Genomic DNA, 13,133 nt, shown 5'->3' with positions numbered 1-13,133 from the left:
CCACTGCAGTGAGTTATAATTATGGAGGCCTCAAGGAGAGGATAAGTAGGGTGTGTCTAATGGATGCTAGGATTAGCTGGGCAGGGAGTGGGGTTACCTGTAATGGAGATTTGCAGTAAAGGAATTCACAGCTGAAAAGGTCTGTTGTGCATTGCCTTTGCACATTAAAAAGATACCCTTGGAATGGTGCAGTTTGTGTTATTTGGGAGGTTCATGAGGGCAATTTATAATAAATCTAGGCTGACATGAAGTTCATAAAGATCATTCTAGGGAAAAAAAGGAGCTGTAGTTCAGAGCATTTACTTTTCATAGCCTTTTACATACAGTAAGATATAATAGAGACTGCTTGGAGGTGTGCCTGTGGACAGCGAGGAGAGTAAGGAGAAGGTGAACAGGGGAAAAAGGCAACATTTGTCCTGTCCTAAGCTTTGGGGCCACAGTTGGGATTCCTTTCCAAAGCTGGCCTGGGTAGGGAAGAACAAAGAAGCAGATAATGTGTTTGCTCACTTCTGAGATGGTTTATGTGGACCTTTATGTACCAAATATTATGTCACCTCTGCTTTGCGTTAACCGTGGGGATTGAGGGGCTGGGGGTGGGCCGGTACTGGATCTACCTGCTGCACACATAAAATTGTTTGCTTCAACGGTCATGTCTTCCCCTGCTAACATTCCCTTTAAGTGCTTTTGGGGTTTCTAATATTAAATACTAATTTTGCAGGTGTTGTAAAGCAATTGTAGTTGTGGTAGCTGCAGGGAAACAATTTCTCTCCGTGTTTAATGGTTAAACTTAATAGCTAAAGTTTCCCACTTACGAAAGTTAGTCAGAAAATGTGAATTCTAGTTTAAGAGGAGTAAGAAGAGATTTGAGGGCTCTTGTTTCATATTGGAAACAGAATTGTAGCTAGTAGCTGTCTCAGAAGAAGGTCAAGATTGCAATGCCAAGAGCTGGATGAAAGCAGTCCATGCAGCTTTATTCTGTATCTTGCATCTGTGCATTGCAGCCGTAGCCTGCGGGCTCCTGGCAGCATCCCAAGACAATTCATTAGACCCAGAATAAGCTACTGTCCTTTCACACAGGCACCAGAGTAACTTCCTGTAACCACAGATTTATTGAGGTCCTATAACATTGGTGCATCCTTCTCCAGTTCCTGGGAAAGGTACCAGGAAAAAGCTGCCACAGCCAGAGAAGGTTTTGCTCCCATCAGCCCCTCCAGGGAACAGGGAAGGAATTGCTGTCTGCGTGCATGCTCTGCCTTGTGCACACACTGAGAGCCTTGCTGGTGTCTGGAAGAGAGACTCTGCAGATCAGCTCTGGCACAGGCTGTGTGACAGTCCTGGTGATGTGGCACAGTAGGGTGTGGAATGTGACCTCCCTCTCTTCATGGAGAGAGGGCAGCCTGCCCTGCTGGCAGCGTCACTAATATATTCTAACTCCTGTTTGTGTAACCACCTCTGGTTTGCGCTGGACATGTGGAGTTCCAGGATCCCTACAAGATTTTGTCTCCTAGGGAACACCTACAGGGTATTTTTTTACTGCCATTGTTTGCTGTGTGGCTTTAGGTGTTGCCTGTTTCACAAGGTTCAAACTTCACTTGGGGCCACACCTGCAGGAAAATAAGCACTGCACATACTGTTGCAGTTTGAGTTTTCTTCATGAAGTTACTTTGAAAACACCTCTACAAGGCAAGAAATTAAGGAAATTAATGCTGTGGCAAAATACCCCCAAATTCGAGGTATCCATATGGGGTCTCTGCAGACCTAACTCTCCAGCTTTATCCAAGTTCTTCAGTGCTGCGTGTTCAAAGCCCAGCTATCTTCACTTCTGTCTGCAGAACTGATCCCAGAGGTCAAACTAGACCAGTTGAAAAATGGGAAATACAAGCGTGCTTGTTTAGGAAAGTATGATTCAAGTAATTGTCCAGCATGACAAAGGAAGCCTTTGGCAGAGGTTGGAGGTTGATCCATTACTGAGAGGTGGGTTTCTTTATTGAGCAGTTCTTACCATGCAATTATTTCATCTCCTCTGTGTATTGTTCACAACATCTTGAACTTCTGGGACCGTTTAGGTCAAGTGCTGTCACACAAAATCCTTACTTCCTCCCCAAAATGTGGAGGAAATAAAAAATATGAAAAATTGAGTGACATACATGTGGTGTGGGTGATTTCCTTCTCTGAAAACTGGGAATAAGGGAGGCAAACCAAGGTACTGATTGTGCCTAGGAGAGATGCATTCAACTGCTCAAACAGCTTCATAGAAAATCCTCTTCCTAGTAACTGCTGTGGTATAAGAAGAGGGAAAACAGGTGTTTTAGAGACTTCTGTATCTTCAGCTTTAACTGGAGTTTCCTTTAAGAGTAGCTTCAGCACCTAATAAATCCATCTGACTTCCTGTGTTGCTGTCACTGGCCATTGACATCACATTAACTTCACATGGAAGTTTGAGTTGTTTTTGCCAGGTAGACTAGATGAGGTCAGCGCTGACTTGGTCAAGCCTGCAGGTTGTGGGGGATTTTTAGGTACTTCGGATCAATTTGAGGAGTAAAGAATGAATACAGTTACTTGACAGTGATTGATATGGAAGCTCTGATGTTTCTTGGCACCACCTTTTGACTTCCTTTGTCTATGTCCAGCTGCAAAAATAAGCTGTACCTGGAGAAGCTTCCCAACACCAGCGTGATAATTCCGTTCCACAACGAAGGATGGTCCTCGCTCCTCCGGACGGTGCACAGTGTCCTGAACCGCTCCCCACCTGAGCTGGTAGCAGAGATAGTGCTGGTGGATGACTTCAGTGACAGAGGTATGATAATTTATTTGTAGCATCTCCACCACGTTTACTTTCCTGTGCTTACCAACTTAAGGCATCAAAGAACTTCCAAATACGTGCATAGTGACTTGAGGTTTTTTTACTTGCCAGCAGCAGAGCTGGAGTGAACCTTCACAGAATGAGAAGGTTTGGAAGGGAGCTCTGGAGGCCATCCAGACCAACCCAACAGCGGTAGTGTGGCCGAGCGGTCTAAGGCGCTGGATTAAGGCTCCAGTCTCTTCGGAGGCGTGGGTTCGAATCCCACCGCTGCCAGCTGGCTGTTTTTTGTGCCCAGGGCTGTGGTTGAGGCCCCATCCCTGGAGACACTCAAGATCAGACTTGATACGGCTGTGGGCAAGCCTGATCTAGCTGGAGGTGTCCCTGCTCAGTGCAGGTGGGTTGGACAAGATGACCTTCGAGGATCACTTCCAACCCAATGCAATCTGTGAATCTGTGAACTCCCCTTCCGCAGCAGGTTTGCGTAGTGCAGGTTGCACAATGTGGCATCCAAGCAGGCTTTTAATTGCTCCAGAGAGAGTAAATTTTTGGCCAAAAAGGCCAAACAAGCCAGCAGTGTAGCAAAAACCTGATGTTCCATATTCAGTTTGTGCTGGTTCAGCTGCCGATGACGTGGACTGTCCTGCTTTGGGGACAATGTAAATACACAAGGAAGCTGGTGTTAATATTCTGCTAAGGGCCTGCGTAACCCTTAACACTTAACCCCAGGGCTAAATATGTGATGGTTGGAACACACCCCACAAAACAAATAAAGGAATAGTAGCTCATTCATCACATTCTGCTTTTTGAGTTTCTACATGCACAAAATGGTAACAGAAGCCTTGATTAAAGGTTTCCACCTCAGATCGCTTGTGATTTTGGCTGACTTTTCTCCTGAGTTTTGTGCTACTGAAAAGTAAATCTGCAGCATTCAAAACTTTGGCTGCCCTCCCTTGCCAACTTGCTTGCAGCTATGCTCTTTGCTTTGAACTGCATTGCCAGGAGTAATCAGTTTGGATAGGGTTTAAGTGCTACCTGCAAAGACATGTAGTCACTGGCATAACACAGCACCGCAATGAAACAACCACTTGTGATTGCAGCAGCAACACGTAGACATAGTTGCTGAATTTAGTTGTTCTGTAGCAGAAAAGCGAGGGATCTTTTTCTCTGAACCATTTAAATGCTGTGTGATATAAATTCAGCTAGACTTTGTCATGTAATTTTCACCCTTGCTATGGTGGAAAAAGCAATTGAGTGAAGGAGGAATGAATGCCTCTATCATGTAGACATTGCATAGCTAGAAAGACCTCATGGAAAGTCCTCTGAAGTAGCTGGTGATCTCCTATGTTGAAGAGAGTGCATGACTTCATGAGTGGTTATGATCAGATCTAGCAACTCTATTTTCTCTTTTAAAATTGCTAAGACTCTTTAGCTGTATGAGCTACAGGGCTCAAGAGTCCTGCTGCTGAAATTACTCAGCTGAGGGAAAAGAGCTCTACACAGATAGTACAGAAGAGACCTCCAAAATTCTGAGCTCCTCCTAAGATGAGCTCAGAAACAGAGTGGTGAGTATTTTAGTGTTTTGACCTACGCTGACTTTCAATTAAGTCCTACCCAACAGCTATTGTATTTGTTCTGTAGTGTGTCTCTAGTTAGTTTGCAAGCAAGGCATGATGGCTTGAACAAATCAATGTTATATGAAATAAATATTTCTTTAGAGGATTTTCAGACTAAGCTGGGGAGGGAATTAAAAAAAAACCCCAAAAACCAAAGCACCCTTCTAACAAGGTCTCTTTATTGCTGCTCAGTGTAGAAGCAAATTAGACAAGCTCATGCTGTAACCACAGCTGAATTGTGCAAACAAGTTTCTTTTGAGAGAAATGGAATTAATGAAATCTGGTTTCCTGTGGACCTATTTTCCTCCTTCTCCAGACGTGCCCTCCTGACCAGGCAAAAGAAAGCCCTCGTGGCTCTCCCCTTCCTGCTCCTTGTCAGGCTGTGCACGTGCCGTTCGTCCAGCTTGCTCTTGCTCTGTTCCACCTGCCTCTGATAAGATGCAGGCTCTTCTCCATCAGCCATCCATCTTTCATACAAAGGTGGTAAGAAGTAGCTGAGATTAACTTGTGTGCGGCATCTATTTATAGATGGATGTAAAAGACCACTGGTGGTGGACAGTGAGCAAAATGTCCAGGGAAGAGAACAATACACAGGCAAAGAGAGTGCTGATAGAAACCTTCTCTTTTTTTTTTTTTACCCATTGTTTTCTTCTTGGCTCAGTTGATTTGTTCATGTTGGGATAATTAGTAGTTGGGGTGAACCATTTTCCCTTTGCTGCTGTCAGTTCTGTATCTGCACTGTAGCGTTGCCTGCTGGATGCTGCACCTCTTCCTTAATTCTTAAATCATGCTGGGACTGGCTTCAGCATCCCTCCCTTGGTTTAAATGGATCCTTAGTCTTCAGGAGGCTTTTAAGTCCTAAACAGAGGAGCTTGACTTGAAAGGCTGCTGGTTACAAATTTCTGGATTTAATCTATCCATTGTATGTCTTTAAAAGGTAAACCAGATAACACTTTAACCCAATGCCCAAGAATTGATCATTTAACTTAGAGTCATAGAATGGTCTGGGTTGGAAGGGGCCTCCAAAGGTCATCTAGTCCAACTACCCCTCCAGTAAGCAGGGACATCCCAGGGTTACCCAGAACTCTGTTGAGCCTCACCTTGAATATCTCCAAGGATGGGGCCCCAACCACTTTCCTGGGCAACCTGTTCCAGTGCTCCACTACCCTCATGGTAAAGAACTTCTTCCTAACATCCAATCTAAATCTGCTCTTCTCTAGTTTGAAGCCACTACCTCTCATCACTACAGGCTTTTCTAAACAGTCTCTCTCCCTCCTTCTTGTAGCCCCCTTCAGATACTAGAAGGTCATTATTAGGTCTCCCTGGATCCTTCTCTTCTCCAGGCTGAACACCTCCAGCTCCCTCAGCCTGTCTTCCTAGCAGAGGTGTTCCAACCCTGTGAGCATTTTTGTAGCCCTCCTCTGGACCCACTCCATTAGGTCCATGTCCTTCTTGTATCAGGGGCTCCAGACTTGGACACAACTTCCCACATTGTAGGTTTGAAAAGGGCACTCTCTTGGATTTGAATTGTTGGATACCTTCTCTGGTTATTGTTTCTCATTATTAAATTGAGCAGATGTGTCTGTGGCTCAGAACTGGTGAGCAGTAAGAAGAATGAGGAGAGGTTTTCTTTCTTTCCTTTGAAACTCATAAATGATTGGTCCTCTGCATTGTCTGCAAGGTGGAACACTGTGCTTCTGTTTCAAATGCTGGCCCACAAATTTGTAACAGCACCCTTCCTTCTAAAGTTACAGAGTTTCTGCTGAATCTATTGATAGTAGAGGTCACATCTGAGAGCAGAGAGGCATAATATGAACAGTAAATGTCAGCTTCTTCCCCAAAGAGATCAGTAAACAGTCATCATAAACTCTAGTGAAAAGCAAAAGATGAGAAGGATAATTGCTCAATAAAAATCCATTATTGTTTTTATCCAGAGGTTTTCCTGCCAAGCTAAAATATCAGATGTGTTCTGCTGTATTCTGCTGTACATGCAGTCAAAGGCCGATGGCCTTTCACTTGAGGGTTGTCTGTACCTCATGATGGCCTTTCACTTGAGGGTTGTTTAAACAGACCTCTAGCACTTTAATAACTCTTTAAAGATGCTAACCTTCAGGATCTTGGAGACTATATCCCTCTTGCTGGTGTTTGTTGTGTACTGACACGTGCTGGGGTTAAACACACTGGGCTTTGCTGAGCTGCACTTGAGGTTTTGTTAGCATTGTTCTCTCATTCTACACTGGTTTCTGTAGGGAATCCATCAGCCACTTTCATCCCTGTGTCTCATACACGGTGAATCTTTGCTTCACAGGAAGAGGACATTGCTAATAATAGAAACAGTAAGTATGGAAACCTGGCTGCTGCATACATCACTTTCTCCTGACAGATGTTACTTTCATACGTTTTTCATCTGTTTTTAAGCTTGAGAGTAAGGGTGCTTTGGCATGACAATGAAAAGGGTTGAGAAGTTGGCTAACAGAGTAATAGGAGAGTGAAGACAGATTTCTGGGCTAGTTGGTGGCTGCTGTGGTCTGCAGCATACCTGAGAGGCAGCTATGTGGCTTTGCATTACTGGAGCTCTTGAACAGATGAATCATCATCTGGAAGTGTCAACAGCCATTTATTTCTTAATTTGTTTGAGAGAGACAATTCAGTGACCTTTAGCAATAAACATTTTTCAACCAAAAAAGGCTGTCCTGATGACAGCAAATCGTACCAGAGAGCAGCAAAAGCTTTACGAGCCCTGCTTTTGAAATGTTTCCTTTCTTTTATATTTGAAACATCAAAACATGCTGGAACAGATTGCTGTCTGGATTTTTTTTGTTTGTTTGTTTTGGGGTTGGTGGTTTTTTTTTGTTGGATGCCTGCAGTATAATGCAAATGATCAAATCGAGCCTTACTTACTTCAAACAAGTTTAGTGCAGGATTCCACATCGGCCCCAGTGCTCTGGGGTGAGGCTGCCTTTTGGTGCAGCACAGGAGGGATCTAGATGTGCTGGAACGTGTCCAGAGAAGGGCCATGAGGATGATTAGAGGGCTGGAGCACCTCTGCTATGAGGACAGACTGAGGGAGTTGGGGCTGTTCAGTCTGGAGAAGAGAAGGCTCCAAGGAGACCTTATCGTGACCTTCTGGTATCTGAAGGGGGCTACAAGAAAGCTAGTGAGAGACTTTTTAGGGTGTCAGGGAGTGATAGGACTAGGAGGAATGGAACAAAAATAGAAATGGGTGGATTCAGATTGGATGTTAGGAAGAAGTTCTTCCCCATGAGGGTGGTGAGACACTGGCACAGGTTGCCCAGGGAGGTGGTAGAAGCCTCATCCCTGGAGGTTTTTAAAGCCAGGCTGGATGTGGCTCTGAGCAACCTGCTGTAGTGTGAGGTGTCCCTGCCCATGGCAGGGGGGTTGGAACTAAATGATCCTTGAGGTCCCTTCCAATCCTAACAGTTCTATGATTCTATGATACTCGGGTCTGCAGGGTCACCTCCAGCTCTGACACTTGAATCTTTCTGTGTGGTGATTCCCTTTTACGTTGAGTTAACTTAAGAGAAGCTGTTTTCCAGCATGTGGTTTTGGGCACAAAAGAGTGAATACTGTTGGGCTATTTTCTTCTCTCTGACAGTAGTGTCTTGCATCAGTGTAGTAAATAAGGCTACCATCATTTATATATTTTTCTCCACAAGCTTAGTTGAGAAGTCTGTAATGTAAGAGCTTTCTTCTGACTCTAAGCATTTCCAAACAATTGTAGGGATTTCATGTGCAGAAGAATATAGATTACATTGAAAAGGGAGGCACCCATTCAGCAGACTTGGAGAGCAGGAATTAACCTGCCTGGTGGTGTTTGCCTCATCCTGCTAGTTAATGAGAGCAGCTAAAGATCACAGACTGACCTCCTCGGATAAACAGCAGCTGTTTCAGGGTGGTTCAGACTAAGGCCTTCCCTTCTGGATAAGCAGGAATCAGAATGCAATAAATGTGAATTGCAACTTCAGAATTCCTGATGGTAAAAACACTTAGCTGTGGCAGTCCTGTGTGGATTTGTGGCTTCACTTGTAATTTCTATAGGTGTTCTTTAGTTCTAATCTTAGCTAAATTAAGCTTTTTCATATGCTGGCTTGCAGGGTACTAATTATATCCCTGTGAGCTTGTTGTTACCAGAATGGCTCCAAGTAAACTAAAATGCTTTTTTTCCATGTGTATCACTTTTCTCCTGGGGACTGTCAGATGTGAACTGCGTTTCCTTTTTTGATTATTTAATTACAATGCTGCTGAGTGGTAATTGGGTTCCATTATATCATAGAAAATGGGAGGAGGAGAAGAGAAGTTGAAATGCAGGTCAGTTTGCAAGACTGCAGGGTTTTTGTATTGGCATGGCACATATTTGATGGTAGGTTACTTTTGGTAGCAAGCAATGAATAACAGACAGGCAGTTCATGATTTTTTCAGGATTTGCTTCAGATCTCTAGATCTGAATCTGGCAGTGAGAAATTGAGCTGCTTATCTCTGGATCATCATCTGGAACAAACTGCCACTGTGTGTGTCTGAGCCCTTCCTTTAGTGTAAAACATGGTGGTAGGACTTTTACCTTTTCACCCTGTGCAGCAATCAGAAATTTTCAATTATTCAAGGCATTGCAAACCTGCTGTGTGCTGGAAGGCTGTGACTTAATTGCTGAATGCCATTTAAAAGCAACATCTTGCTGCATACTTGGGGCTAACTGAGCGCAGAGAGGGAAGCGTACGTGCCACGCAGGTGGCTCAGAAGCGCTTTGGGTATGGCTGAGTCACTGGCTCAGCTTAACAGAACTCAGTGGTTGTGGCTAGGTGCTTGCATTTGGTATAAAAGTCACGTTTCAGCATTCAGGTATTTGCATGGTGACTGACAGCCTGCTCTTCCTCGTTTTAAGATGACTTTTATATAAATGACAATGTTGTGGAACAAGCTTTGTCCCTTGTTGGAGTGAGAACTGCAGCAGCCGGCAGCTCCAAAGCACGCGCTGGATGCAAAGCGCTGTGTTGATACAGTAATAAAGTTGAATGTGGCAGCACTGAAAATACTGCAGTCTCCAAACATCAGGATTGTTCTGGAAGCAGTTAACCCAGCTGGGCTTGGCTGCCTTACAGCTCTGTCTGCCTGCGTGGTGGCAATGCACGGAAACTAAACATCCTCCTTGCGGTAACCGCTCAGACTCTGCAACCTGTGGCTGGGAGGCATGAACAGTTTCAGTTGAAGTGCTTAAATGTATTTAACCCAATATTACAACGACATTTGCACAGTCAACCTTCTGGCTTCTAGATTAAGCACAGTATGTTTTAGGGTGTGGTTAGCCAGAGACGTGCATATTTGCCTATGGCTGGTTTCTAGGAGAAAATGTTGTTGCAAGCAAGGTGTATGCGATCTCAGTTTCCCTTGGGGGTCATTGGGGAGCTTCTGCATTCCTGCTTTGTCTTTCCTCCAGGACTACCCTGTCCCTTGAGCCTTGTTTTAGTTTGTGAAAATTGTATCTATTTAAGAGTCCCAAAAATGGTTATTTGTTCAGCCACTTCAGAATTTTTCCTATCCTTTCCCCACTTTCACTCAGTCTTTCTGTTAGTTGTGTGTTTTCAGCAGCACTTTGTGCCTTAAGAAATTAGAGCTGCTGTGATGTTTGGAAGACAGCAAAGCCTTATGAGCCCAGGCTCTGGCATGTGGCCACTGCTCATCTTTGAAAAGCAGCAAGTGGCTTTTAGGCCTTTTAATAAAGGAGGTCAAGGAATGTTTTCCAACCTCCCCCCAAGCAGTGTTACCCCAGCCCTTGGTTTTGACCAACATTTTCTCCTTTCTTTTTCCTTCCTCTCACCTAGGGCTGGTCAGCTTCCTTTGCTGTGCACTGTAGTGCTGTCTCCACACTACCCTGCAGTTTGCTTGAATGTTTGCTGGCAGGGGAGTCTCAGAGCCCATCCATTCACCGAGTGTCAGAGGGAGCCACAGCCAAGCCTCCCTTTTTCTTCCCCTTTAAAGATAAATCCCCGTGGCTTTTTAAATCTCTCTATGCTGCAGCACAAGTAATTCTGGAGGCAGCCATATGGGATGATCTGAATGGAAAAACAAATGTGGGTGAGGCTGCTTGGCTGAACTATGTGCAGCATAATTTGGTCTGAAGGGCAGAAGTCACTGAGGATTGTACTGAAGGGAGAAGGCAAGGGGTGATTAATGTGTCATTTGGTGCAGCATCAGGTATGTAGCAAATACAGCTCTGTTCCATTAACCACATCTGCCGGGCCTTAATTGAAAGAAATCATGTTCTTAGTATCTGAAATAGAAAGGGTTTAATACTTGAATTCTTTTTCATCTTTAAATGGAACAGTAAAGGATTTATGCAGCTAAAGAGATTATCTTTTCATCTTTAGGCACATGCATTCTAAAAGTCATTTTTTTCCCCCCTCTTAAATGCTCTAAAGTGCATCTGGTTAGTGCATCTCTGAATATGGAGTGACTGTGCTTAGGACAAAGTGGTGGCAGGCTTTCTTTCTGAATTGTGAACATGATTATCTTAAAGCTTTTTTTACCTTAGCAGAGGAAACTCTGCTTTCCCCCAACCTATTCTTAATAGAATAGAATAAACCAGGTTGGAAAAGACCTTCGAGATCATCGAATCCAACCTATCATCCAACGCCTTCTTATCAACTAAACCGTGGCACCAAGTGCCCCATCCAGTCTCCTTAATGTTGTTTTCAAGGTCTCTTCTAGAATTTGTAGCAGCTGTTGCCTCAACTGATAAAAAAGATTATTTTTGTAAATTAGGTCACAGAATAAAGGGATTTTTTTTTTCCCCTTGCTTTTAAAATTCGTTGCAGGATCGCCTCAGGCTTGTTTAGATTTGCCATAAATAATGGCTTTCAGGTATGTGTCAGCAAGAGCTCCCCCTTGTATCCAAGAAGATTGGTTCTTGGAGGTGGAGAGACATGGAAGTTTGAGTAAACAAGTGTACTCTTTATGTTGATTAGAGTCAAATTCTTTGTCATGAGACATACTCATTTTGGTATCTGTGTCTCATTAAATCTTAGGCTCTTCACAATGCTCAGATTGTGGTGGGCCTGGTCATTTGGTGGTTTGACACTACCAGGTGCATTGAGTCACAGAGGGCAGTTCTCAGGCTCCAGTCAAGGTCTTAAACTTTCACTGTTAAAATGCTTCTGATGGAAGCTGATTACCGAGGTTATTCTTCTGTGTAGGAAGTGACTTGGCTTTGAGTATCACTGATTCTGGTAGTGGCATAAATGGTCTCTTCTCCCAGGCAACCAGCACCAGAACAAGAGGACACAGTCTCAAGCTGCGCCAGGGGAGGTTTAGGCTGGAGGTTAGGAAGAAATTCTACACAGAGAGAGTGATTGCCCATTGGAATGGGCTGCCTGGGGAGGTGGTGGAGTCACCATCATTGGAGGTGTTTAGGAGGAGACTTGATAGGGTGCAGTGACCTCAAAGGTCTCTTCCAACCTGGTCTGGTCTGGTCTGGTCTGGTCTATTCTATTCTATTCTATTCTATTCTATTCTATTCTATTCTATTCTATTCTATTCTTTCTACTACAAAGTGAAACAGGCTTCAAAGTCATTTAAGTGGTGGTGACCTACAGCTGAGATGTGGTGGTTGCTTTCCAAACTCAGATGTGACTAACAGGTAGCACAGCGAAGCTTTTGTACTGGCGTAGAAGTGAGTTTGGGAACTCGCCACTGCTTTGTTTGGTAGTGAGCACCAAATGGACTGGAGCAATGAAATAAGCCTGGTGCAGATGTCTGATTTTGGTTAATGAAAAGAATGATTTCTGGCAGTGTCTGCTAGGTGTAGGTTACTTCAGACAACCAGTAGGGACAGAGCTTGTTTCAGATCCTTAGTGAAATGTTTTCCTTTTCCGAGTATTCATTTTCATTGTGTCCAAACACCATTTCTCTACTTGTATATAACCATAATAAAAGGACCTCTAAAGCCTGCAGCATTGTTCATTAGGCACTGCCTGGAGAGCATTAAAAACATATTCTCTAGTGTTTTAAGGGACCTGAGGGCCCATTGTAGTTGTTTACTTCAGCTTCTTTTTGGTGACAGCCTAAATTAACTCACTCATTTACTTTTCATCATCTGGTATTTGCTGCTTTAAGATCAGTTGCCACGGCTGAAGGATTCTTCCAGAAAGGAGATGAGGTGGCTTTAAAAGGTCCAGTTTGCTGTGACCTTTTTCCTCAGCTAATTGTTGTGTAGTGAAGGATGTCTGGCAAAACTGAAGTTTAAACCAAAATAAACAAACAATTGAGGAGCCGAGTTTCCATTACCGCTCACAAAATAAATCTCCCCGCATTGCTTGCTCCTGAGAGCCCCTCTGCATGCAGCTTCTATTAGTGGAATTCTGCAGGTAAACAGCCTTAATTTTATTTTCCTCACCTTGAAGTCCATGTCCTCATCTGCTAGGAGTCGAAACTCCAGATATCTGCCAGCTGCAGTGCAAATCAGCATTTTAATGTTGTACAGCTGCTTCTGTATAGAAGTTAATTAGAAGTGTGATTCAAACACCCTCTGCCAGCACTCATATCTGATGTCTATTATTGGTAATCATAGTTTCTGCTCCTTAAAGCGTGCATTTTGGGTGGTGTTGACAAAGCAGCTGTTCCTGCATAGGGACTTTGATAAAGGTGGAAACTTCTTCACTTGGAGGAGAAAAAAAATTGGAAGGTAATGCTGCTGCAATTTAAAA

General features: G+C 43.8%; 1 protein-coding gene and 1 non-coding gene across 2 annotated transcripts in view; both read left to right on the top strand.

Moving 5' to 3' along the window:
* Positions 1-13,133, top strand: part of GALNT10 (polypeptide N-acetylgalactosaminyltransferase 10) — a 99,849-nt gene that overhangs the window by 51,087 nt on the left and 35,629 nt on the right. Inside the window, exon 4 of the mRNA XM_068161809.1 lies at positions 2,631-2,797. Coding sequence (XP_068017910.1) covers positions 2,631-2,797 — 167 coding nt within the window. The remainder of the gene's footprint in view (positions 1-2,630; positions 2,798-13,133) is intronic.
* On the top strand, positions 2,995-3,076 carry TRNAL-AAG (transfer RNA leucine (anticodon AAG)). Its single transcript has one exon. It is a non-coding gene; the product is annotated as a tRNA-Leu (tRNA).

Source organism: Melanerpes formicivorus, unplaced genomic scaffold, assembly GCF_026170545.1.
Source record: "Melanerpes formicivorus ecotype bairdi unplaced genomic scaffold, bMelFor1.0.p_v2 SCAF_2, whole genome shotgun sequence".
Lineage (NCBI taxonomy): Eukaryota > Metazoa > Chordata > Aves > Piciformes > Picidae > Melanerpes > Melanerpes formicivorus.
Note: the sequence above shows the minus strand (reverse complement) of the source record. Positions and strands in the feature narration are given on the sequence as shown.